We start from the raw sequence: 26,663 nt of genomic DNA on the forward strand, positions 1-26,663 counted from the left end.
TTTCTACATCCTCAAAATTGGCAACTACTCTGATGGCAAAAGTTGCTGAACCTAGTCGCTTTAGGAGATCCAAAACACGAATTTTCCAATTAAGATTACCATCTATATGTACACCCAACAACTTAGTATGCTCTACCCTGGCTACAGACTTCTTTTGATGTGTTATGTTTATTGAAGGAATTATACTTTTTGCAGCATAAAATTGGATTATATTTTCATAGTTCAGAGGAAACCCATTCACAGAATACCAATTAATAACTTTTCAAAAGACCTTATTTGTATCATTTTCTATTGGACTTTCCTTTACTGGATTAATAATTATGCTTGTATCACCAGCAAACAGTGTCAGTTCAACATCTTGTTTCACATAAGAAGGGAGGTCATTCACATATACAGTATCAAGAACAGGAGGAGACCCATGATGAAACCTTGTGGAACACCTAATGTAATTTCATTCCAGTTAGATGAAGTGGCAAACTCCTTCCAATCACTAGAAGCATACAGGGAGACTTTTTGCTTCCTGTTCTGTAGATATGACTTAAACCACTCATATGATTTTCCATTTATACCATAGAATTGTAATTTCTCTAACATAATGTCATGGTTCACACAATCAAATGCTTTGGATAAGTCACAGAATATTCCTACTGGTGACATTTTACTATTTAAACACTCTATTATGTAGACAGTGAAATTGCATATTGCTGTCTCAGTGGAACAGCATTTCTGAAATCCAAACTGTGATTTACTAAGTATCCCATTACTGTTGACATAGCTAACCACTCTTGAGTACATTACTTTCTCAAACATTTTTGAAAATGCTGTAAGCTAGGATACTGGCCGATAATTATTGGCATCTGTGGTTTCTCCTTTATGTAGAAAGGCCTGACAATGGATATATTTTAACCTGTCTGGAAAAAATCCCTTAGTCAGTGATGCATTACATATGTGACTCAAAATATCAGCTGTAATTGCTCCAAATTGTTTTGATGTCGTCTACTCTTAGAGAACATTTATTTTTCAATGATTTAATAATTTCCCTTATTTCACAAGAGTTTGTTAGATGAAACCTAATCTGACTAAAATTTTTCAAAACTGACTCTTCCATGTGCTGCCTGGCTTTTCCGTTTGAACTATTCTCACCAATTTTTTCTCCTACGCTTAAGAAGTGATTGTTAAATACATTGGCTACCTGTGTAATCAGTAATACTACCTACCCCACTGGTTAGTTTTCCTGTCTCCCTTCTAACAACATTCCATATTGATTTGATTTTATTGCTGGAGTTGTTAATTTGTTCTCTAACATATATATTTCTTGATTTCCTGACAACTATTCTCAGTGTGTTACAATAATTGTTATAGTGTAAAACTACTTCTTGCGGTCTCATACAGTTTTCTTTTTCTTTCTGAAGACACATTAATACCTACAATAATCCAAGGTTTCTTTAAAAATATTGTGGTGTTACATTTAGTAATTTTCTTTGGAAAACAATGTTCAAAAAGGGATATAAATTTATTAGGAAATACGCTGCATTTATCATTAGCATTTGGATCATTATATATATCTTCCCAGTTTACATTTCCTAAAGTTTCTCTGAAGTGATCTATAGATACCGGGTTGAGCACCCTCACACTTTTACTTAATGGTTTCTGAAGTGTACACCCTGTTATGTTTTGTAAGTTATTCAGTTGTGCATCATGGTCAGATAATCCGTTAACCACAGGGAAAGCATGTGTTTGTTCTACATCCTCTTGCTGTACAAATACATTATCTATTAGAGTACTACTGTCTTGAGCTATACGTGTAGGGATACTGATTCTAAGTTATATGTTGTTAACAACACTTCTAGTTCACTTTTCCTATCAGAATTGCTTAGAAAAGGTAATACTGAAATCACCCCAGATTAATAACTTCTTCTTTTTGTCTGACAGACAGCATAATAGGGAGTCAAACTTTTTTTCGAATAGCTCCCAATCTCCTAGTGGAAACCTGTACACTGTTGCTAATATCAACATTGTCTAGCTGAAGTTATCATGCACAAACCTCAAAGTGCTGATCAACACAAAATTTGCTCACTTCAACAGTTCTGTATTTATACCCTTGTTTTATGAAAATGGGAACTCTTTCTTTATCCATACTAGATCTACAAGTGTAAGATGCTAAATGATACCCATTTATACTGACATTTTCCATCGCCACAGTTACATGGTGCTCAGACAGACAAAGTATATCAATCTCATTCTTATTTTCGAGATCATCTAAATACATTATCAGCTCACCTACTTTTTTTTATTCCTCTAATATTTTGGTGAAGTTGATATCATCCTTAGTTTTATCCTTGTTTGCTGTGCATGAAGTTTCTTTTCTTCTATTTTCCTTGGTTGTTGTCTGTCTGGAAATTGACTTTAACCTAAAAAAACCTGTCTGCCTTGGTCGCAATAACCACAGGGATCACCCCTCGTGTGACTGTGGCCCCCCTTTCAGTATCTGCTAATAGAGAAGCTAATTTATTTTCCCCCTTCCTAATAAGGCGCAGGCCATGTGTAGTGTAGCCCCACCTACCAATAGCATCAACTGGACCAACACTCATGTGAGACTTTGCCGGTGTCTGGAGCATCCTGTTCAGTTGTGTGTTAACACGCGATACCCAGGGCTGATCATAGCGCTGAAATACCTCCAAAAACCCAACATTCGTGTGCCCAGTTTCTGTTCCTATTTCATCCAGATCACTCCTAATACTATACCCTGGATTCATAGCCAGGCTGCTTACTGCTCCCCCAACTATAATTACCTGATTTTCCTTCTCAAAGTCCTTGCATAGCTGACATAAGTTTTCTGTCACCTGGCTAAGACTAGCACTTGGTTTCAGAAAACTTGTGACCTTGTACTCTGTCCCTAATTTCTTCTGTAGCTGTTGGCCCACACCCCTCCCATGACTGCTACCTATAAGCAGAATTTTTCTTTTCCTATACTGGTTTGATCCCGACCTGTCTTTTTTCTTTAAGCTAATATTCTGCTTCAACCTACATTCAACTAAATCTGGATGCGGCCCTTCCTCCACTACTTCAGATAGCAAGCCAAACTGATTTCCTAACTGAATTTTATAAGTTTTATCAACTGTTTCCCTTCTTCGCGCTTTGCTTGCTACCTTTTACCAGCGCCCAGAGTCCTTTTCCTCCCTTAGCTTAAATAATTCCAAATTCGCGATTTCTAATTCAGCCTTAACTGCACAAATCTTTGCTGCCAGTTCCGCGATTTTTCTATCCTTTCTATGTAACCTACACTGCCATGGAAGAGCCTCATTATCTATCCTTGTTTTCTCTCCGCTACACTCTCCCCAATGAAACCACAACCTACAGTCCATACAGAACACTCCCTCTTTCAAATTTCTACGGCAACCACCACACTTGTCACACATGGTTTGATAGTAAAACGTGACACAAAAGCAGAAAATAACTTCAACAGCACAATAGGTTTTAACCTGTCCTAGTATGTAACTAAACACTAATGTAAACAAACTTATAAACTTGGCTGAGAAACTTTTAATCAACCACACAAATTCTGGATGAGAGACACGAATTAATTTAACTTTGAAGAGCTAAGTCTAGTCAAAAACAAATATCTACACTCATACGAAATTTACGCCAAAATATGTAAACAACAACGCAACTGCCGGCCTTTACAAAATATTTCCTTCTCGATATAATTACGTTTAGAAAAGCAAAACCTTCAATACATAGATTAGATAAGAAGTAAATGCACTATTCTAAAATGTAATATTAAATAAATTAGCTCTTATTTCAATATTAATCGCTTAACTTAGTGAGAGCTTCATACACGCACATATGCCTGGCTACAGGGCTGTCAACCTAAGTACATGAAATAAGATTTAATAAAACAATGAAAGTGTTACAGTTGTCTTAATGAGATTAGTTTATTATGGATATATAATCAGTTTGTAATGTATCCTTCAATAACCTTGTAATTTTAACTTTTATACTACAAACTGCAGAGATTATAGGAAAAGTAATAAATCTTATTAATATTATTGAGCTAGACCACCTTTTGTATGGAAATAACCAGCCAGCCTTCAATGATGCACCCATCTGATGCAGTGTTACAGCCTTTCATGATCTGCGAGGCTAGACCTTCACAACTGGTAACAACATTTGCTGGCCCCAATGCTGTCATTCTGAACCACAATACTCCATCACTGTCCACTGGCATCACCATTGCACCAGCTTAGCCACTGCCCAGCTGATGTATCTTGGCAGCCCTCATGCTGTCCCTGCTGGCTCAGTACATGGTCAGCACACCAGTTGCCTCGACACCACCACACCACTGTATCAGTGCATCATTTCAGTTGGCTGCGTATATTTCTACAATAGCCAAAATTATTTCTACAATAGCCAAAATTGGCCAATTCGACCCATAAATTATTGTACTATTATTTGTCACTTCTTACATACTTTTAGTTTTCTATTCATGTCCACTATTTTTACTGCATTTTGGAAATTATTTGTTTCCCCTATTAGAACGTTGCATCCTTTAGCAAGAGCCACTGGTCCAAAGGAGCATTTTCAAACATCAAACTACTACTTTTGTAATTTTGAAATAATTAGCCTGCTGCTATGGAGGGGGAGTGAAGTGTGTGTGGTAGATTGATAGACCGAGTGGGGAACACTTTATAAAATACGTTTCACTTCAGAGCTGTGGCTAGTCAGGGGCTAGTTCTGTATCAGTTACCACTGTATATGCCTTGTTCACATTCATACAATTCTGACAGAGGATACTGATGAGGAGACACTTCCGAGAAGCATCCTTAGTGAGGAAAACCTAGAAAACCATCCAGCAACCAATGAGACCACTGTTAATGGTCACATGGGGCCATAGGCCATAGCCGCGATAAATTTGGCTCACTATTGGCAACCAGCTTTCAGTCTGATCAGAGGTGTGCTTCCATTCCATTCTCCAGCACTATGCCCCTCAGTCTGTTAGTGGCCTTAGAAGTAAAGTTCTGATGTAAATACCAGTTAGTTGTTTTAAAGTACTCCTCATTGTTGTTTATTTTAAACAATATGCTTGATTACCCTTACTCCTGGATCCAAAACCTACAACTGACTTGTCCTTGACAATTCTTATACAACTGTTTATTCTGTAGTGATTAGCTTAGGTTATTATTTTAATAGGTGCAGTTACCCCCCCCCATGAACCATGGACCTTGCCGTTGGTGGGGAGGCTTGCGTGCCTCAGCGATACAGATAGCCGTACCGTAGGTGCAACCACAACGGAGGGGTATCTGTTGAGAGGCCAGACAAACGTGTGGTTCCTGAAGAGGGGCAGCAGCCTTTTCAGTAGTTGCAAGGGCAACAGTCTGGATGATTGACTGATCTGGCCTTGTAACAATAACCAAAACGGCCTTGCTGTGCTGGTACTGCGAACGGCTGAAAGCAAGGGGAAACTACAGCCGTAATTTTTCCCGAGGGCATGCAGCTTTACTGTATGATTACATGATGATGGCGTCCTCTTGGGTAAAATATTCCGGAGGTAAAATAGTCCCCCATTCGGATCTCCGGGCGGGGACTACTCAAGAGGATGTCGTTATCAGGAGAAAGAAAACTGGCGTTCTACGGATCGGAGCGTGGAATGTCAGATCCCTTAATCGGGCAGGTAGGTTAGAAAATTTAAAAAGGGAAATGGATAGGTTGAAGTTAGATATAGTGGGAATTAGTGAAGTTCGGTGGCAGGAGGAACAAGACTTCTGGTCAGGTGACTACAGGGTTATAAACACAAAATCAAATAGGGGTAATGCAGGAGTAGGTTTAATAATGAATAGGAAAATAGGAATGCGGGTAAGCTACTACAAACAGCATAGTGAACGCATTATTGTGGCCAAGATAGATACGAAGCCCACACCTACTACAGTAGTACAAGTTTATATGCCAACTAGCTCTGCAGATGACGAAGAAATTGAAGAAATGTATGATGAAATAAAAGAAATTATTCAGATTGTGAAGGGAGACGAAAATTTAATAGTCATGGGTGACTGGAATTCGAGTGTAGGAAAAGGGAGAGAAGGAAACATAGTAGGTGAATATGGATTGGGGGACAGAAATGAAAGAGGAAGCCGCCTGGTAGAATTTTGCACAGAGCACAACATAATCATAACTAACACTTGGTTTAAGAATCATGAAAGAAGGTTGTATACATGGAACAATCCTGGAGATACTAAAAGGTATCAGATAGATTATATAATGGTAAGACAGAGATTTAGGAACCAGGTTTTAAATTGTAAGACATTTCCAGGGGCAGATGTGGACTCTGACCACAATCTATTGGTTATGACCTGTAGATTAAAACTGAAGAAACTGCAAAAAGGTGGGAATTTAAGGAGATGGGACCTGGATAAACTAAAAGAACCAGAGGTTGTACACAGATTCAGGGAGAGCATAAGGGAGCAATTAACAGGAATGGGGGAAATAAATACAGTAGAAGAAGAATGGGTAGCTTTGAGGGATGAAGTAGTGAAGGCAGCAGAGGATCAAGTAGGTAAAAAGACGAGGGCTAGTAGAAATCCTTGGGTAACAGAAGAAATATTGAATTTAATTGATGAAAAGAGAAAATATAAAAATGCAGTAAGTGAAACAGGCAAAAAGGAATACAAACGTCTCAAAAATGAGATCGACAGGAAGTGCAAAATGGCTAAGCAGGGATGGCTAGAGGACAAATGTAAGGATGTAGAGGCCTTTCTCACTAGGGGTAAGATGGATACCGCCTACAGGAAAATTAAAGAGACCTTTGGAGATAAGAGAACGACTTGTATGAATATCAAGAGCTCAGATGGAAACCCAGTTCTAAGCAAAGAAGGGAAAGCAGAAAGGTGGAAGGAGTATATAGAGGGTCTATACAAGGGCGATGTACTTGAGGACAATATTATGGAAATGGAAGAGGATGTAGATGAAGATGAAATGGGAGATACAATACTGCGTGAAGAGTTTGACAGAGCACTGAAAGACCTGAGTCGAAACAAGGCCCCCGGAGTAGACAATATTCCATTGGAACTACTGACGGCCGTGGGAGAGCCAGTCCTGACAAAACTCTACCATCTGGTGAGCAAGATGTATGAAACAGGCGAAATACCCTCAGACTTCAAGAAGAATATAATAATTCCAATCCCAAAGAAAGCAGGTGTTGACAGATGTGAAAATTACCGAACTATCAGTTTAATAAGTCACAGCTGCAAAATACTAACACGAATTCTTTACAGACGAATGGAAAAACTAGTAGAGGCCAACCTCGGGGAAGATCAGTTTGGTTTCCGTAGAAACACTGGAACACGTGAGGCAATACTGACCTTACGACTTATCTTAGAAGAAAGATTGAGGAAAGGCAAACCTACGTTTCTAGCATTTGTAGACTTAGAGAAAGCTTTTGACAATGTTGACTGGAATACTCTCTTTCAAATTCTAAAGGTGGCAGGGGTAAAATACAGGGAGCGAAAGGCTATTTACAATTTGTACAGAAACCAGATGGCAGTTATAAGAGTTGAGGGGCATGAAAGGGAAGCAGTGGTTGGGAAGGGAGTAAGACAGGGTTGTAGCCTCTCCCCGATGTTGTTCAATCTGTATATTGAGCAAGCAGTAAAGGAAACAAAAGAAAAATTCGGAGTAGGTATTAAAATCCATGGAGAAGAAATAAAAACTTTGAGGTTCGCTGATGACATTGTAATTCTGTCAGAGACAGCAAAGGACTTGGAAGAGCAGTTGAACGGAATGGACAGTGTCTTGAAAGGGGGATATAAGATGAACATCAACAAAAGCAAAACAATGATAATGGAATGTAGTCTAATTAAGTCGGGTGATGCTGAGGGAATTAGATTAGGAAATGAGGCACTTAAAGTAGTAAAGGAGTTTTGCTATTTGGGGAGCAAAATAACTGATGATGGTCGAAGTAGAGAGGATATAAAATGTAGGCTGGCAATGGCAAGGAAAGCGTTTCTGAAGAAGAGAAATTTGCTAACATCGAGTATAGATTTAAGTGTCAGGAAGTCGTTTCTGAAAGTATTTGTATGGAGTGTAGCCATGTATGGAAGTGAAACATGGACGATAACCAGTTTGGACAAGAAGAGAATAGAAGCTTTCGAAATGTGGTGCTACAGAAGAATGCTGAAGATAAGGTGGGTAGATCGCGTAACTAATGAGGAGGTATTGAATAGGATTGGGGAGAAGAGAAGTTTGTGGCACAACTTGACTAGAAGAAGGGATCGGTTGGTAGGACATGTTTTGAGGCATCAAGGGATCACAAATTTAGCATTGGAGGGCAGCGTGGAGGGTAAAAATCGTAGAGGGAGACCAAGAGATCAATACACTAAGCAGGTTCAGAAGGATGTAGGTTGCAGTAGGTACTGGGAGATGAAGAAGCTTGCACAGGATAGAGTAGCATGGAGAGCTGCATCAAACCAGTCTCCGGACTGAAGACCACAACAACAACAACAACAACAACAGGTGCAGTTACACTCTTTAATTTATGGCTATGTACAGTGTTTATGTAGACTCAGTTCTTTGGATGGTTTTCCACACAACCACTGAATATGTTTATTTTCTGCTTACATCTCATGTACCAGAGAAACACCATATGACACATCCTTAGCTGACGCCTATAGATATTCAGTCCACATTGTGTACCTTTTTTTAACATGTTACTACAAATTTTACTGTTTCTTAGATATTCATATTATGTATGGTCGCCACACTTTGTAGTACATTTTCATATTCATTGGAACATAAGGCTATTGTCCAGAAACCCGGTTTTTATTTCCTTTTATTGGAAAATAATATTTAATACAAATGTATGCGGATGTTGTCTATTATAAATAACCCATACAGCAGTTGTGGATGTACTATCATGGGAAAGATGAAATACAATGTAATCATATCACTACAAAGTGTCACAGCTGAAGTGTAGCAACAGTGCCAATCACTTAATTATAACTATCTCCCATTGATACACATATGATGAAACATACTAAACCACTTTCAACAATACCAAATAGGTAGGAAATCAAAATTAAAAACAATCGTTCTGAAATTGAAACTGAAGCATAAGTACAATTTTCCAAAAACCTCATGTATATTTACCACAAATTAAGAAAAATACCCACAATGGAAACATCTTTGAATATAACACACGAAATATTTAATGCTCACGTTCTGAGCTCTCTCAAGTATTGTTCTTGTGTATACAAATAACTGGAATCAAATCACAACACCTACATCTACATCTACATCTACATTGATACTCCGCAAGCCACCCAACGGTGTGTGGCGGAGGGCACTTTACGTGCCACTGTCATTACCTCCCTTTCCTGTTCCAGTCGCGTATGGTTCGCGGGAAGAACGACTGTCTGAAAGCCTCCGTGCGCGCTGTAATCTCTCTAATTTTACATTCGTGATCTCCTCGGGAGGTATAAGTAGGGGGAAGCAATATATTCGATACCTCATCCAGAAACGCACCCTCTCGAAACCTGGACAGCAAGCTACACCGCGATGCAGAGTGCCTCTCTTGCAGAGTCTGCCACTTGAGTTTATTAAACATCTCCGTAACGCTATCACGGTTACCAAATAACCCGGTGACGAAACGCGCCGCTCTTCTTTGGATCTTTTCTATCTCCTCCGTCAACCCGACCTGGTACAGATCCCACACTGATGAGCAATACTCAAGTATAGGTCGAGCGAGTGTTTTGTAAGCCACCTCCTTTGTTGATGGACTACATTTTCTAAGCACTCTCCCAATGAATCTCAACCTGGTACCCGCCATACCAACAATTAATTTTATATGATCATTCCACTTCAAATCGTTCCGTACGCATACTCCTAGATATTTTACAGAAGTAACTGCTACCAGTGTTTGTTCCGCTATCATATAATCATACAATAAAGGATCCTTCTTTCTATGTATTCGCAATACATTACATTTGTCTATGTTAAGGGTCAGTTGCCACTCCCTGCACCAAGTGCCTATCCGCTGCAGATCTTCCTGTATTTCGCTACAATTTTCTAATGCAGCAACTTCTCTGTATACTACAGCATCATCCGCGAAAAACCGCATGGAACTTCCGACACTATCTACTAAGTCATTTATATATATTGTGAAAAGCAATGGTCCCATAACACTCCCCTGTGGCACGCCAGAGGTTACTTTAACGTCTGTAGACGTCTCTCCATTGATAACAACATGCTGTGTTCTGTTTGCTAAAAACTCTTCAATCCAGCCACACAGCTGGTCTGATATTCCGTAGGCTCTTACTTTGTTTATCAGGCGACAGTGCGGAACTGTATCGAATGCCTTCCGGAAGTCAAGAAAAATAGCATCTACCTGGGAGCCTGTATCTAATATTTTCTGGGTCTCATGAACAAATAAGGCGAGTTGGGTCTCACACGATCGCTGTTTCCGGAATCCATGTTGATTCCTACATAGTAGATTCTGGGTTTCCAGAAATGACATGATACGCGAGCAAAAAACATGTTCTAAAATTCTACAAGAGATCGACGTAAGAGATATAGGTCTATAGTTTTGCGCATCTGCTCGACGACCCTTCTTGTTGACTGGGACTATCTGTGCTCTTTTCCAATCATTTGGAACCCTCCGTTCCTCTAGAGACTTGCGGTACACGGCTGTTAGAAGGGGGGCAAGTTCTTTCGCGTACTCTGTGTAGAATCGAATTGGTATCCCGTCAGGTCCAGTGGACTTTCCTCTGTTGAGTGATTCCAGTTGCTTTTCTATTCCTTGGACACTTATTTCGATGTCAGCCATTTTTTCGTTTGTGCGAGGATTTAGAGAAGGAACTGCAGTGCGGTCTTCCTCTGTGAAACAGCTTTGGAAAAAAGGTGTTTAGTATTTCAGCTTTACGCGTGTCATCCTCTGTTTCAATGCCATCATCATCCCGTAGTGTCTGGATATGCTGTTTCGAGCCACTTACTGATTTAACGTAAGACCAGAACTTCCTAGGATTTTCTGTCAAGTCGGTACATAGAATTTTACTTTCGAATTCACTGAACGCTTCACGCCTAGCCCTCCTTACGCTAACTTTGACATCGTTTAGCTTCTGTTTGTCTGAGAGGTTTTGGCTGCGTTTAAACTTGGAGTGGAGCTCTCTTTGCTTTCGCAGTAGTTTCCTAACTTTGTTGTTGTACCACGGTGGGTTTTTCCCGTCCCTCACAGTTTTACTCGGCACGTACCTGTCTAAAACGCATTTTACGATTGCCTTGAACTTTTTCCATAAACACTCAACATTGTCAGTGTCGGAACAGAAATTTTCGTTTTGATCTGTTAGGTAGTCTGAAATCTGCCTTCTATTACTCTTGCTAAACAGATAAACCTTCCTCCCTTTTTTTATATTCCTATTAACTTCCATATTCAGGGATGCTGCAACGGCCTTATGATCACTGATTCCCTGTTCTGTACATACAGAGTCGAAAAGTTCGGGTCTGTTTGTTATCAGTAGGTCCAAGATGTTATCTCCACGAGTCGGTTCTCTGTTTAATTGCTCGAGGTAATTTTCGGATAGTGCACTCAGTATAATGTCACTCGATGCTCTGTCCCTACCACCCGTCCTGAACATCTGAGTGTCCCAGTCTATATCTGGTAAATTGAAATCTCCACCTAAGACTATAACATGCTGAGAAAATTTATGTGAAATGTATTCCAAATTTTCTCTCAGTTGTTCTGCCACTAATGCTGCTGAGTTGGGAGGTCGGTAAAAGGAACCAATTATTAACCTAGTTCGGTTGTTTAGCGTAACCTCCACCCATAATAATTCACAGGAACTATACACTTCTACTTCACTACAGGATAAACTGCTACTAACAGCGACGAACACTCCACCACCGGTTGCATGCAATCTATCCTTTCTAAACACCGTCTGCACCTTTGTAAAAATTTCGGCAGAATTTATCTCTGGCTTAAGCCAGCTTTCTGTACCTATAACGATTTCAGGTTCGGTGCTTTCTATCAGCGCTTGAAGTTCCGGTACTTTACCAACGCAGCTTCGACAGTTGACAATTACAATACCGATTGCTGCTCGGTCCCCGCATGTCCTGACTTTGCCCCACACCCGTTGAGGCTATTGCCCTTTCTGTACTTGCCCAAGGCCATCTAACCTAAAAAACCGCCCAGCCCACGCCACACAACCCCTGCTACCCGTGTAGCCGCTTGTTGCGTGTAGTGATTGTGCACCTAATGTTTATTTACATATTTCTTTTTTTTTGTAGAACTTACGCAGTATTAGATGCTGAACAAGTAATTAAGAGCTTTGGTGGATAACACTTACCTATATTATCTCTGAATTATGTACAGAGCTTTGTGAAACAAAAATATTTCACAAAAAATATAGCTATTGTGCACTAGTGTAAATGGCAACCAAACATGATGAATTTCTTAGATTACACATTTCTGCATCTGACCCATTTACATGAAGATGCACTGATGGGCAAAAATGTCATGAACACTGTTCATGAGGAGAATGAATGCCACGTTGTATGCACATGATGAAGTAAGCAGATTAAAAGTATATAAGCAGACCAGAGATTTACACTTTTTGTTCTATCAGTAAGATGAGCTGCAAACATGTAAATTTAATGATGTAAATGACTTTAGCAAAGGGCAAGTTAAAGTGGCATTGCAGTTGGAACTAGAACCTCAAAAGTCGTGAAGTTGGTACAATGGATCTATGCTACTGTTGTGAACATCTGAGGAAAGTGGCTGAAAGGTAATAAGTCCATCACATTATGATAAGATGTAATACATCTATACTTCTTCACAAAGTATGGAGGTCAGAAGCTCGCCTGCTCTGTAAAGCTGGAGATGTGGCAAAATGTGGCATATCTAATGACAGTCAACAACGCTGGGGCAGCCATACACGTTTTGGAACCCACAGTTCAATGTACATTGTTGAATGTGTGGCTCTGGAACATATGGTCACTGTATGTTTCCATACCAATCCACCAAAATGTTCACTTGCAACTGCAGTGTGCAAGGGATCATTGAGGCTGGTGTGAAGGTCAATTCAAATGTTAACTGTCAGGATGGGTGACATTTCCTGTTACACCAGGTCAGTTGCACATCCAGATATGCTATCATCTAAATGAATGGCACCAAATAGAGGGCCCATTATGCTTTGGGGGCAGTCACTTTGGCTCCTGTGGCACACCTGTTAGCAACAGAAGGCATCATGACAGTTGCAGACTATGTGACATTCATTGCAACTGCATGCATTCCTTCATTCCTGGTGTGCTCTCCCATAGTGGAGGCATCTTTCAGCAGGATAATTGTCCCATGTGCATGGTCTGAGTAGCATGGTAACTAACACTGATGTCTTGACAATACCATGTAGCTAATCTGAACGTGTGGAATACAACTGGTTGCAACATACACCCAGAAACATGTAAATGATGTGTCAAGTCCATATCACGTAGAATTGTCAAAGTACTGTATTCCAAAGGTGGCCAAACATGCTATTAAGCAGGTTATTATATTTGTTGTTATGTTTACTAATGCAGGATTAGTACCAACAAAACATATCTGAGTAAAAATAATTGTTATAATCATGTTTCTCCAGTATTGAGTTTACTAGCCTCAATGAAGCAAGTGTCATGAATATATTTTTACTGTCACTGTTTCTAAAATACAGTTACAAGTACTACATGATGACTTTGTTTGGAATATTAAGCAGCAAGTCATCACATTTCCTTGGCCTTATACTGAATATTGCAAGATACTTATGATTACTGACAAATGTAAGGATTTATCACAATTCACAATCTTCTTGTCGCAAGATCAATAGGAAAAAGCAGCAGTGCTAATGACAAAAACACATTTGATTCATGTTTCTTGAGTATTTGGTAATACCATTTCTTGACATCTGAAGCTACAGATATGAATTTTTTTGTCACATTATCTGTTAGCACTCTATAGTACACATCATTACAAGTTTCTTCACAATTCTACCAGATTTTAAAGTTATTTCGCCGAAAGTACAATTTATTGTCCCCTGGTACATACATTATTTTATAGGCCTTGAGGGCACCAACCACGAAAACCTATTTGCATAAACTAACACATATTTACATTTTCTTTCTAACATGAAGTAATGCATGTGTCTTGAGAGTATTCAAGTAAGTGAAACTTTTGTCACAGATACCACATTTGTGAGGTCCACTTCCAGTGTGTTGAAATGCCTGTGTCTTGAGATCACCTGATGTAGCAAAAGATTCCCCACGGATCTCACATTTGTGAGGTTTCTTTCCAGCGTGAATTAATGAATGTTTCTTGAGAGAGCCTGACGCAGCAAAAGATTTCCCACAAATCTCACATTTGTGAGGTTTCTTTCCAGTGTGAATTAATGCGTGTTGGTTGAGATCACCTAACCTAGTAAAGGATTTCCCACAAATCTCACATTTGTAAGGTTTCTTTCCAGTGTGAATTAATGAGTGTTGCTTGAGATTATCTAACTTAGTAAAAGATTTCCCACAAATTTCACATTTGTGAGGTTTATTTCCAGTGTGAATTAATGAATGTTGCTTGAGATTACCTAACTTAGTAAAAGATTTCCCACAAATCTCGCACATGTAAGGTTTCTTCCTAGTGTGAATTAATGTGTGAGCCTTTAGATAACGTGACTGGGCAAACCATTTCTCACAAATATCACATTTGTGAAGTCTTTTCCCAGTATGAATGGAAACATGTCTGTTGAAATCACCATACCTAGCAAACAATTTGCCACAAATACCACATCTGTGAGTTCTGTTTGCAGTAAGTAGATCAGCCTGGGCACTGACATTAACAGCTATAGACAAAGTTCCATAATAACTTGTTTTCTCTCTATCATTTGTCATATGTGTGTTACATATGTCATTAGAGGGGTTCTTTGAATCTTTCCAAGTTTCCTTACATGAAGACTGGTCATTGTGTTCTGTGACAGAAACTTCTGCCTCGCTATCCAACGAGGTAGTGGTTTGATGGTCACATTTGTGAGGTTTATTTCCAGTGTGAATTAATGAATGTTGCTTGAGATTACCTAACTTAGTAAAAGATTTCCCACAAATCTCGCACATGTAAGGTTTCTTCCTAGTGTGAATTAATGTGTGAGCCTTTAGATAACGTGACTGGGCAAACCATTTCTCACAAATATCACATTTGTGATGTCTTTTCCCAGTATGAATGGAAACATGTCTGTTGAAATCACCAGACCTAGCAAACAATTTGCCACAAATACCACATCTGTGAGTTCTGTTTGCAGTAAGTAGATCAGCCTGGGCACTGACATTAACAGCTATAGACAAAGTTCCATAATAACTTGTTTTCTCTCTATCATTTGTCATATGTGTGTTACATACGTCATTAGAGGGCTTCTTTGAATCTTTCCAAGTTTCCTTACATGAAGACTGGTCATTGTGTTCTGTGACAGAAACTTCTGCCTTGCTATCCAACGAGGTAGTGGTTTGATGCTCATCACTATGTCCATATTTTTCATGACTGTCTGCAGTTAAAACTCGACAATTCTCACTCATTCTCACATGCATTTTCAAGCCAACATTACTGTGAAATACCTCACCACACCACTTACAAACATACGAAGGTGGTTGCGTTCCACCAATGTGCGTAAACACATGCATTATGAGCCTGTATTTTGAAGAAAAGCTCTGTTGGCAGAAATTACAGCTATATACATGTAATTCCTTTTCCCTCGTACTACAGTCATATTGGGTGGCAACTGAGCATTCCTTACCAATAGTCAGATCTTCTGTATTGGTACTGAACCCATGTGTTGACTTCTCCATGTCTATCACCAACTCATCCTGGTCCAGTCTATGGTCTTCACATGATATGCTGCATCTCCCACCAGTAGTCTGAGTAAATCTGAAGAGTGAGGAGGATAATGTTAAATATTGAGATATACAACAAAGAAAAAATATTTGAGTGACCATAAATCCAGTACTATAAGCCACAAGTCATAAAAGTGCATACGAATTGACATATTCAGTAACTGTTACTGATTTAAAATTATAATATTCCACCAGAAGTAAAGAACTGGTGAGGTAAAAGTGGTTTAAAACGAAAGTAACCAGAGGTAATTCAATAATGATTACTCTGAGTCACTGCCGATTTGATCTGAAATTTTTAGATTAGAACTAAAATACTTCACTTTCACGTGTTACAATCTTTTTAAAATACAGTGCTACAAGTCAATAGTCTACAACAATTTATGAAATGTATCAAAAAATTAATCAGTTACATGTTTTAATTCAAAATTTTTAAGTTCAAGGTATTTCAGATTTATTTAAGAGAAATAATTTCTAAATGTTCCTCTTCGATTATGTTAGCCCTGTAAGTGCATTCTCCTTGTTTCGCCAACACTTTCACCTCTACGAATGGTAAATTTATTTCACCTGGTAAACAATTTTTTTTTGTTTGATTCCAAATAAATCAGTTACTAGTGCAAGCATCAATATTTTCATTTGTTATCTTCAATGGTTGTTGATCAGCTGGACAATGACTGTTCATGAACAAGAATCAATGTGACATCAATCAAGGTAATAAATTTGCATACTGATGAATGAATGTGAATGACACGTGCAGATGGTTTTAATCTAAAACTGTTTTTGGCACTGCAACTTATATGAAGCCTTCCACAAATGGAAATGGTTGCAAATTTTCCAGTACACTTGGAGTGAGCCTTCTTGAAAATTTTTACATCTTCCCAACATCTGGTCTCCTGGCATTGCAGAACACCGTTGACTGAAGGACACACATAAATGGTCACATCATCACCCATTAAGTACTGAAGGGTAACACTAGATACTGAGTGGCGGTAATAACAGCTGATGAATGAGCTACACCTGTAGTATCTGGGTTTCATTATTATACCTGCAATTAAACCCTTTCGCACAGAAAAGAACTGTAATGCTTTTCAGGTCCCCAGTACGTACATAGGTGGATATGAAAGATTACAAACTACTGAAGGTGTGCAGGCTCCAGAGTTCTCTCTTGTTCTGACTGTACCTTTTCACTTTTTTCCATTGTGTTGAGTATATAGTTTTAATAAGCATGGTATCTGGTAAATTCCGAGTGTTTTTGAACAATTAATTGGATCACACGACTTTTTTAAATGTAACTGGTATCATGGTGTGTCAGATTCTAGAATCACTAAATATTGTAACTTTTATAACTCAATAATTTACAACTTGTATTTTCATACACATGTAAGTGAAGTAACTGAACACCAATAATGATAAAACACATCAGAAAAATATGCAAAAAAGATTTCAAACAAATACCTTTCTGTTTGTCAAAGTACTATAAACAAAACTTACAATTAAAATTTTACAATATGCCAGTCAACCATAAACCAACCAGAATAAGAAACAGAATTTCTGGAAAGCTTTAGCAATAAATAAATTTTGAGGTTTTTATTTATCGATTGTTTTAGAGACCACCATGTAAGCATTGTGTAGATACTGGGTGCTTCTGTCATATCCCTAATCTTCACTGCACAGCATTTCGTGTGGCAGATACATTGATAAACTATTCATCTACGTCTACACGATTACTCTGCTATTCACAATCAAGTGCCTCGCAGATGGTTCAATGAAGCACTTTCAAACTCACTGTCTACCACTCCACTGTCGAACGGCGCACAGGAAAAACGAGCACTTAAATTTTTCTGTGCGAGCCCAGATTTCTCTTATTTTATCGTGATGATCATTGCTCCAAATGTAAGTGGGTGCCAACAGAATGTTTTCCCAATCGGAGGAGAAAACTGGTGATTGAAATTTCATGAGAATATCCTGTCACAACGAAAAACGCCTTTGTTTTCATGATTGCCACTCCAATTCACATACCATGTCTCTGACACTATGTCCCCTATTTCGCGATAATACAGAACGAGCTGCCATTTGTTTCACTTTTTCAGTGTCATCCGTCAGTCCCACCTGACGCAGATCCCACACCACACAGCAAAACTCCAGAAAGGGGTGGACAAGCGTGGTGTAAGCAGTCTCTTTAGTAGACCTGTTGCACCTTCTAAGTGTTTTTGCAATGAATTGCAGTCTTTGGTTTGCTCTGTTGTTGTTGTTGTTGTTATCTTCAGTCCTGAAACTGGTTTGATGCAGCTCTCCATGATACTCTATCCTGTGCAAGCTTCTTCATCTCCCAATACCTACTGCAACCTACATCCTTCTGAATCAGCTAGTGTATTCATCTCTTGGTCTCCCTCTACGATTTTTACCCTCCACACAGCCCTCCAATGCTAAATTTGTGATCCCTTGATGCCTCAAAACATGTCCTACCAACCGGTCCTTCTTGTCAAGTTGTGCCACAACTCTTCTTCTCCCCAAATCTAGTCAATACCTCCTCATTAGTTATGTGATCTACCCATCTAATTTTCAGCATTCTTCTGTAGCACCACATTTCAAGAGCTTCTATTCTCTTTTTGTCCAAACTATTTATCCTCCATATTTCACTTCCATACATGGCTACATTCCATACAAATACTTTCAGAAACGACTTCCTGACAGTTAAATCTATACTCGATGTTCATACATTTCTCTTCTTCAGAAACACTTTCCTTGCCATTGCCAGTCTACATTTTGTATCCTATCTACTTCGTCCATCGTCAGTTATTTTTCCCCCCAAATAGCAAATCTCACCTACTACTTTAAATGGCTCATTAGCTAATCTAATTCCCTCAGCATCACCCGACTACATTCCATTATCCTAGTTTTGCTTTTGTTGATGTTCATCTTATATCCTCCTTTCAAGACACTGTCCATTCTGTTCAGCTGCTCTTCCCAGTCCTTTGCTGTCTCCGACAGAATTACAATGTCATCGGCGAACCTGAAAGTTTTTATTTCTTCTCCATGGAATTTAATACTTACTCCGAATTTTTCTTTTGTTTCCTTTACTGCTCGCTCAATATACAGATTAAATAACATCGGGGAGAGGCTACAGCCCTGTCTCACTCCTTTCCCAACCACTGCTTCCCTTTCATGCCCCTCGACTCTTGTAACTGCCATCTGATTTCTGTACAAAATGTAAATAGCCTTCAACTCCCTGTATTTTACCCCTGCCACCTTTAGAATTTGAAAGAGAGTATTCCAGTCAACATTGTCAAAAGCTTTCTCTAAGTCTACAAATGCTAGAAACATAGGTTTGCCTTTTCTTAATCTTTCTTCTAAGATAACTCGTAGAGTCAGTATTCCTCACACGTTCCAATATTTCTACGGAATCCAAACTGATCTTCTCAGAGGCCGACCTGTACCAGCTTTTCCATTCATCTATAAAGAATTCGCGTTAGTATTTTGCAGCTGTGACTTATTAAACTGAAAGTTCGGTAATTTTCACATCTGTCAACACCTGCTTTCTTTGGGCTTGGAATTATTATATTCTTCTTGAAGTCTGAAGGTATTTCGCCTGTTTCATACATCTTGCTCACCAGATGGTAGAGTTTTGTCAGGACTGGCTCTTCCAAGGCCATCAGTAGTTCTAATGGAATGTTGTCCACTCCCGGGGCCTTGTTTCAACTCAGGTCTTTCAGTGCTCTGTCAAACTCTTTATGCAGTATCGTATCTCCCATTTCATCTTCATCTAAATCCTCTTCCATTTCCATAATATTGTCCTCAAGCACATCGCCCTTGTATAGACCCTCTATACAAGGTGTTACAAAAAGGTACGGCCAAACTTTCAGGAAACATTTCTCTCACATAAATAAAGGAAAGGTGTTATGTGGACATGTGTCCGAAAACGCTTAATTTCCATGTTAGAGCTCATTTTAGTTTCGTCAGTATGTACTGTACTTCCTCGATTCACCACCAGTTGGCCCAATTGAAGGAAGGTAATGTTGAATTTGGTGCTTGTGTTGACATGCGACTCATTGCTCTACAGTACCAGCATCGAGCACATCAGTACGTAGCATCAGCAGGTTAGTGTTCATCACGAACGTGGTTTTGCAGTCAGTGCAATGTTTACAAATGTGGAGTTCGCAGATGCCCACTTGATGTATGGATTAGCATGGGGCAATAGCCGTGGCGTGGTACGTTTGTATCGATACAGATTTCCAGAACGAAGGTGTCCCGACAGGAAGACGTTCGAAGCAATGGATCGGCGTCTTAGGGAGCACGGAACATTCCAGCCTATGACTCGCGACTGAGGAAGACCTAGAATGACGAGGAGAATGGATGAGGCAATTCTTTGTGTGGTTGACGATAACTCTAATGTCAGCGTCAGAGACGTTGCTGCTGTACAAGGTAACGTTGACCACATCACTGAATGGAGAGCGCTATGGTAGAACCAGTTGTTTCGGTACCACGTACAGCATGTGCAGGCACCATCAGCAGCTGATTGGCCTCCAAGGCTACACTTCTGCGAATGGTTCATCCAACAATGTGTGAATCCTCATTTCAGTGCAAATGTTCTCTTTACGGATGAGGCTTCATTTCAACCTCATCAAATTGTAAATTTTCACAATCAACATGTGTGGGCTGACGAGAATCCGCACGAAATTGTGAAATCACTTCAACACAAATTTTCTGTGAACATTTGGGCAGGCATTGTTGGTGATGTCTTTATTGGGCCCCATGTTCCTCCACCTACGGTCAATGGAGCACGTTATCATGATTTCATACGGGATACTCCACCTGTGCTGCTAGAACATGTGCCTTTACAAGTATGACACAACATGTGGTTCATGTACGATGGAGCTCTTGCACATTTCAGTCGAAGGGTTTGTACACTTCTCAACAACAGATTTGCTGAGCGATGGATTGGTAGAGGCAGACCAATTCCATGGCTTCCACGCTCTCCTGACCTCAACCCTCATGACTTTCATTTATGGGGGCATTTGAAAGCTCTTGTCTATGTAACCCTGGTACCAAATGTAGAGACTCTTCATGCTCGTATTGTGGACGGCTGTGTTACAATACGCCATTCTCCAGGGATGCATCAGCGCATCAGGGATTCCATGCGACGGAGGGTGGATGCATGTATCCTCATGAACTGAGGACATTTTGAACATTTCCTGTAACAAAATGTTTGAAGTCACGCTGGTATGTTCTGTTGCTGTGTGTTTCCATTCAATGATTAATGTGATTTGAAGAGAAGTAATAAAATGAGCTCTAACATGGAAAGTAAGCGTTTCCAGACATGTTTCCACATAACATATTTTCTTTCTTTGTGTGTGAGGAATGTTTCCTGAAAGTTTGGCCGTACCTTTTTGTAACACCCTGTATACTCCTTCCACCTTTCTGCTTTCCCTTCTTTGCTTACGACTGGGTTTCGATCTGAGCTCTTTATATTCATGCAAGTGGCTCCCTTTTCTCCGAAGGTCTCTCTAATTTTCCTTTAGGCAGTATCTATCTTACCCCTCATGAGATGACCCTTTACAGCCTTACATTTGTCCCTGATTAGCTATTTTGCACTTCCTGTCAATCTCATTTTTGAGACGTTTGTATTCCTTTTTGCCTGCTTCATTTACTGCATTTTAATATTTTCTCCTTTCATCAATTACACTCAATATTTCTTCTGTTACCCAAGGATTTCTACTAGCCCTCGTCTTTTTACCTACTTGATCCTCAGCTGCCTTCTCTATTTCATTCCTCAAAGCTACCTATTCTTCTTCTACTGTATTTCTTTCCCCCATTCGTGACAATTGTCCCCTTATCCTCTCCCTGAAACTCTGTACGACCTCCGATTTAGTCTGTTTATCCAGGTCCCATCTCCTTAAATTCTCATTGCAGTTTCTTCAGTTTTAATATACAGTTCATAACCAACAGATTGTGGTCAGAGTCCACATCTGCCCCTGGAAATATCTTACAATTTAAAACCTGGTTCATAAGTCTCTGTCTTACCATTATATAATCTATCTGATACCTTGTAGTATCTCCGGGATTCTTCCATGTATACAACCTCCGTTTATGATTCTTGAACCAAGTGTTAGCTATGATTAAGTTATGCTCTGTGCAAGATTCTACCAGACGGCTTCCTCTTTCATTTCTTACCCCCTATCCATATTCACCTATTACGTTTCCTTCTCTCCCTTTTTCTCTACCCACAATATTATCTATGTGATCGTTCGAATTTAGGTTATTTGTAATCCGTAAGTATTTAGTTGAATTTACAGCCTTCAGTTTTGTGTGACTTTATCGTGTAATCGTAATTTAGCACACTTCTTTTAGGACTCATGTGAATAACTTCATACTTTCCCTTATTCAGTGTCAGTTGCCACTTTTTGCACCATACAGATATCTTATCTAAATCATTTTGTAAGTCGTTTTTATCATGTGATGAATTTACAAGACGGTAAATGACAGAATCATCTGCAAACAATTTAAGACGGCTACCCAGATTGTCTCCTATGTTTTTAATATAGATCAGGAACAATAGTGGGGAACGCCGGATATTACTTGTTTTACTCGATGACTTTCCGTCAATTAGTACGAACTGTGACCTTTATGACATGAAATCACGAATCCGTTTGCACAACTGAGGCGATACTCCGTAGGCACACAGTTTGGTTGGAAGACGCCTGTGAGAAACAGTGTCGAAAGCCTTCTGTAAATCTAAAAATATGGAATCAATTTGACATTCCTTGTCGATAACACTTATTACTTCAGAGTATAAACAGTCAGTTGTGTCTCACAAGAACGTTATTTTCTGAAACCATGCTGACTGTGTCAATAAATCGTTTTCTTCGAGGTACTTCATAATGTTTGAATACAGTATATGTTCCAAAACCCTACTGCAAATCGACGTTAGTGATATAGGCCTTAAATTTAGCGAATTACTCCTACTTCCCTTTTTGGGTATTTGTGTGACTTGAGCAATTTTCCAGTCTTTAGGTAAGGATCTTTCGGTGAGCGAGTTGTCGTATATTATTGCTAAATATAGAGCTATTTTATCAGCATACTCTGAGAGGAACCTGACTGGTATACAGTCCGGACCAGAGGCTTTGCCATTATTAAGTGATTTAAGCTGCTTTGTTGCTCCGAGGATATCTACTTCAATGTTTCTCATCTTGGCAGTTGTTCTTGATTGGAATTCAGGAATATTTACTTCGTCTTCTTTGATTGTATTCTTCAACACATTTATTGACATGGGGCCTCTTCACATCCATTTATTTCAATGATATTCCTGCAATGCAGTGCTGCTGTTCTGATAAAACAGCTGTACCACCTGTGCACGGCATTTCTTCTCAATAGGCACTTCATTTCATACGAAAGAGATACCTTCTTAACTGGGTGTATATACAAACAAGAAAAAATTTCCAGATTTCCCAGCTAGAAACGCGCTTCCTAAGGTGAAAAACTTTTTATTGGGTGGAAGTACATTTTTCCATGTTAAAAGATGGTATCGTTTCCATAGGAGCTATAAACCTTATCAATACATTGAATGGTTATGGATTTATAAGCCTGTATAGAATTTTCTGGCAGTTTAGGAATCTCAGCCTACCTGGAGATACGGGCTGGGGAGATACATGGGAGACAGAGAGAGGAAGGGAGGGTGGGAGAGTTAGAGAGAAAACAGGAAAGGAACTAGTGCCTGAGGTGCACAGGATGGAAAGGGGATATGGGAGGGGAGGGGAGAAGGAGAGGGATGAGAGGACCCTTGTGCCTGCTCCCTGTGCTTCTGCTACTTGTAGATATTGCAGCTCCTGTTCGAAGTGCCCTCGGCTCTGCATGCACAGGACCAAGATTTCAGTACAGTTCAAATGCATATTCACTGTTATGAGCGTAAGCATTCAGCCATGAACACCTCCACTCCCATGGCAAGTGCTCCATCAACTATCATGCAGCACACTTTGCCCCGTGCACCATACACCTCTGAGCCCATTATGTCAAATGACGTTACTGCAATTAACATGTATGAAGTGTTGCATATGTTCAAATTGTTTAAAATGCCTGTCCATACAAGAAACGTTTAAAAACTGGTCTACCTGTAACTTGTAAAGGGTCCGTAGGCCCTTACTATAAGTTTGCACTCGGCACAGGTCGATAGGGCGAACAATCGATTGTGTCATGTTGCGAGAGCGAGTGTGGAGTTGAGTCAGTCCCATGTTGCGGGCAGAGGTGTGTGGAGGCCAGTTGTTGTAATGCAAGGCTTTAACGACAAAGGGAGTTGCCATCGCCGAGGTTTAACCCCTTTGTGCTAGAATAATACCGGGAAAGTGAAGAAGTATTATTACGCAAGTGATTAGTGAAATTCTAGTGCTGATATTTTGGTTTCGCGTCTACCGTGCCGGCATCTCTTTGGATTGCAGTGTTGGATTAATGTGTGATGATAATGAGAAATGAAGAGGCCTGTGCTGAGAGTAGCCGTATTTAGATATGTATGACAAAGGCAGTGACTGTCTCCTCCTTCTGCGTTTTTGAGACGAGTATAGGTTTGTGATTAGTGAAACTGTGTTGGTGTTTTTCTTGTTACCAGACATTTCATTATTACAGCATTTGAGAAGGACGAACTGGAAAGTAACAACTTCCATAGCAGTCAATTCAGATTGCCAGCCCCATTAGGTACACGGTCACATTAATAATAATTATTGGGCTGCTATTCGATCAGATCAGGTCAGGTCGAAATAAATCGGAGGTGTTACACCTTGGCGACCGTGACAGGACGTTGTTCAGTTTTCAGACGAATTGTAAAGAACAATAGGCAATTTTATCTTGCTTAACGCGAGAAAATATTTTTTCAATTTCGGATCGAGACAGAGTATAAACTTTAAAATCGCGACAAGAAACAGTGCATTTTGAACAATACGAAGTAATAGCATCTTACTGTTTTTTCGCCATATTAGATAAGAGTAATAGTGTCGATAAACTGTGTTATAATGTTCAAACGCGTAAATCCGCGCGAAAAACTGTGAAAAGTGAACACCAAAGAAAGACACGTGTGAACATTACAACAGCAAAACGAGTCAAGAATTCGTCACGAAGCTTTAAAGAAGTGTTTAGTAGTAATATTATGACTGAAATTGCTTTTTGAATGATGAAAATCGAGTAACTTCATGTGGACCCATAAATTGTTATGCAGGCGACAATATATGTGGCGAAGCAATTGTTGAGTGACGTCACGCAGACCTGTGTAGCAGCTGCACCAAAGAGCTTCGATCCGCGAGGTGATTTCACACGTCATCCCAACTACCTGTGCAAGGAGTAGGTCAGGTGCAGACGCACTACACTGACAGCGATCAGCGCGACCTCGAGCGCCAACCCAGCATCTAGCAGCTGAACTACAAACTACGCCCGCCTGCAGCGCCACGGAGCGGCCGCCTGAGAACGATGACGACTCGCCACGTGTCTTCAGCGCGACTTCACGCGGCTCTGGCGGCAGTACAGCGCCACGCCCTCTTCAAACATCAAAACATCGCGACTCGTGGTAACGTCAGTTGGTGAGTGAAGACGACTGGTTAGCATAACATTAAATTGCAGTGTACTGTCTTCATGATAAATAAACAGTTTTAAACTGTGTTTCACCTTAGGAGAAGTGCCCAATTACAGTAATTTCCGAAAAGTTTGCGAAACATACTCTGAAATATAGCATACTTATTTATGCATGCTGTGCTGTCTAAATGGTGATTATACAGATATGCTCATTGTTTTTGGGGATTTTACATTTATAGATTTAATGAATGGTGTGATTTATCTTATTTAAAACATTTTACATAAATTGTATATGTGAAAATTGATATTTGAAATTATTAGGTTTTGAGAGTTGTTATGTTCAGTATTCATACGTATTGTACCAATTTTGGGATTAACTGAAGATACCGCAGTTACTGTTTGATTAGTTTCGTGGTAATTAGGAGTGTTTTGGGTTACTAGAGGTTATTTTATATTACTTGCCTGTGCATTAAAAATAAACCAAACATGTCTACCGAAGATAAACAGGAGGTTTGTGAGGCAGCAGTTGAAAAGAAAGGGACAGGACAGGAAGAGAAGAGATGATTCAGGAATCCGTGATTGTGGATTGTCATTAGAAATCCCATTAGCACATTCAACTAGTTATCCCGAGACACTGGGACAAATGACGAGAGGTAAGCCAGTTTCAGAGGATGCAGATATACGGTCGATGTTAGCAGAGTTGTTAAAGGAGGCCAAGGCAACAAGAGAAATGGTAGAAGAATTCAGAGAATCATTAAAGGAAGATTTACAAGAATTCAGAGAATCATTAAAGGAAGATTTCCAAGAAACTAGAAAAAGTTTTGAAATATTCCGAAAATCATTTAAGGAAGATTTACAAGAAACCAAAGAAAACTTAGAAAAGTCAATTAAGGAAACTCTAACACAAGAGCTCAAAACATCGTGAATGAAGATGGAATATAATCTGAGGAAGGAAATGCAGGAGTTACAAGAACAGCTGAAGATGGACATCAACGAGAGAGAGAGAGTAAGCTACAGAAGAGCATAGACCAAGTCCAGGGAGACGTGGAGAAGATGGAAGGAAAGTTAACAAAAAAGATAGAAGACGATATTGAAGAAACTAAAGCCGAATTGGGAGAAAGGACCACCGAAGTGGAAACAAATTGCAGTCACCGAATCACCGAGGTGATGCAGAGGCAAAAACAATGCAATGATGCGGTTAAGGGGATAGGAGATAGGCAAAACCAACTGGCTGT

At 39.6% G+C, this 26,663-nt stretch overlaps 1 protein-coding gene across 9 annotated transcripts in view; it reads right to left on the reverse strand.

Annotated features, from left to right (window-relative positions):
* Positions 1 to 26,663, reverse strand: part of LOC124720161 (zinc finger protein 729-like) — a 158,242-nt gene that overhangs the window by 44,368 nt on the left and 87,211 nt on the right. For 4 of the 9 annotated variants that reach the window (XM_047245471.1, XM_047245470.1, XM_047245473.1 and 1 more), the window contains one exon: positions 12,902 to 15,916. The exons of 2 other annotated variants lie outside the window; for them this stretch is intronic. In XM_047245471.1, coding sequence (XP_047101427.1) covers positions 14,122 to 15,916 — 1,795 coding nt within the window. In that variant the 3' untranslated portion in view covers positions 12,902 to 14,121. Of the gene's footprint in view, positions 1 to 12,901; positions 15,917 to 16,227; positions 16,554 to 26,663 lie in introns of those variants that run through there. 3 more of the 9 variants (XM_047245474.1, XM_047245478.1, XM_047245475.1) reach the window with 3 other exon arrangements.

Source organism: Schistocerca piceifrons, chromosome 11, assembly GCF_021461385.2.
Source record: "Schistocerca piceifrons isolate TAMUIC-IGC-003096 chromosome 11, iqSchPice1.1, whole genome shotgun sequence".
Lineage (NCBI taxonomy): Eukaryota > Metazoa > Arthropoda > Insecta > Orthoptera > Acrididae > Schistocerca > Schistocerca piceifrons.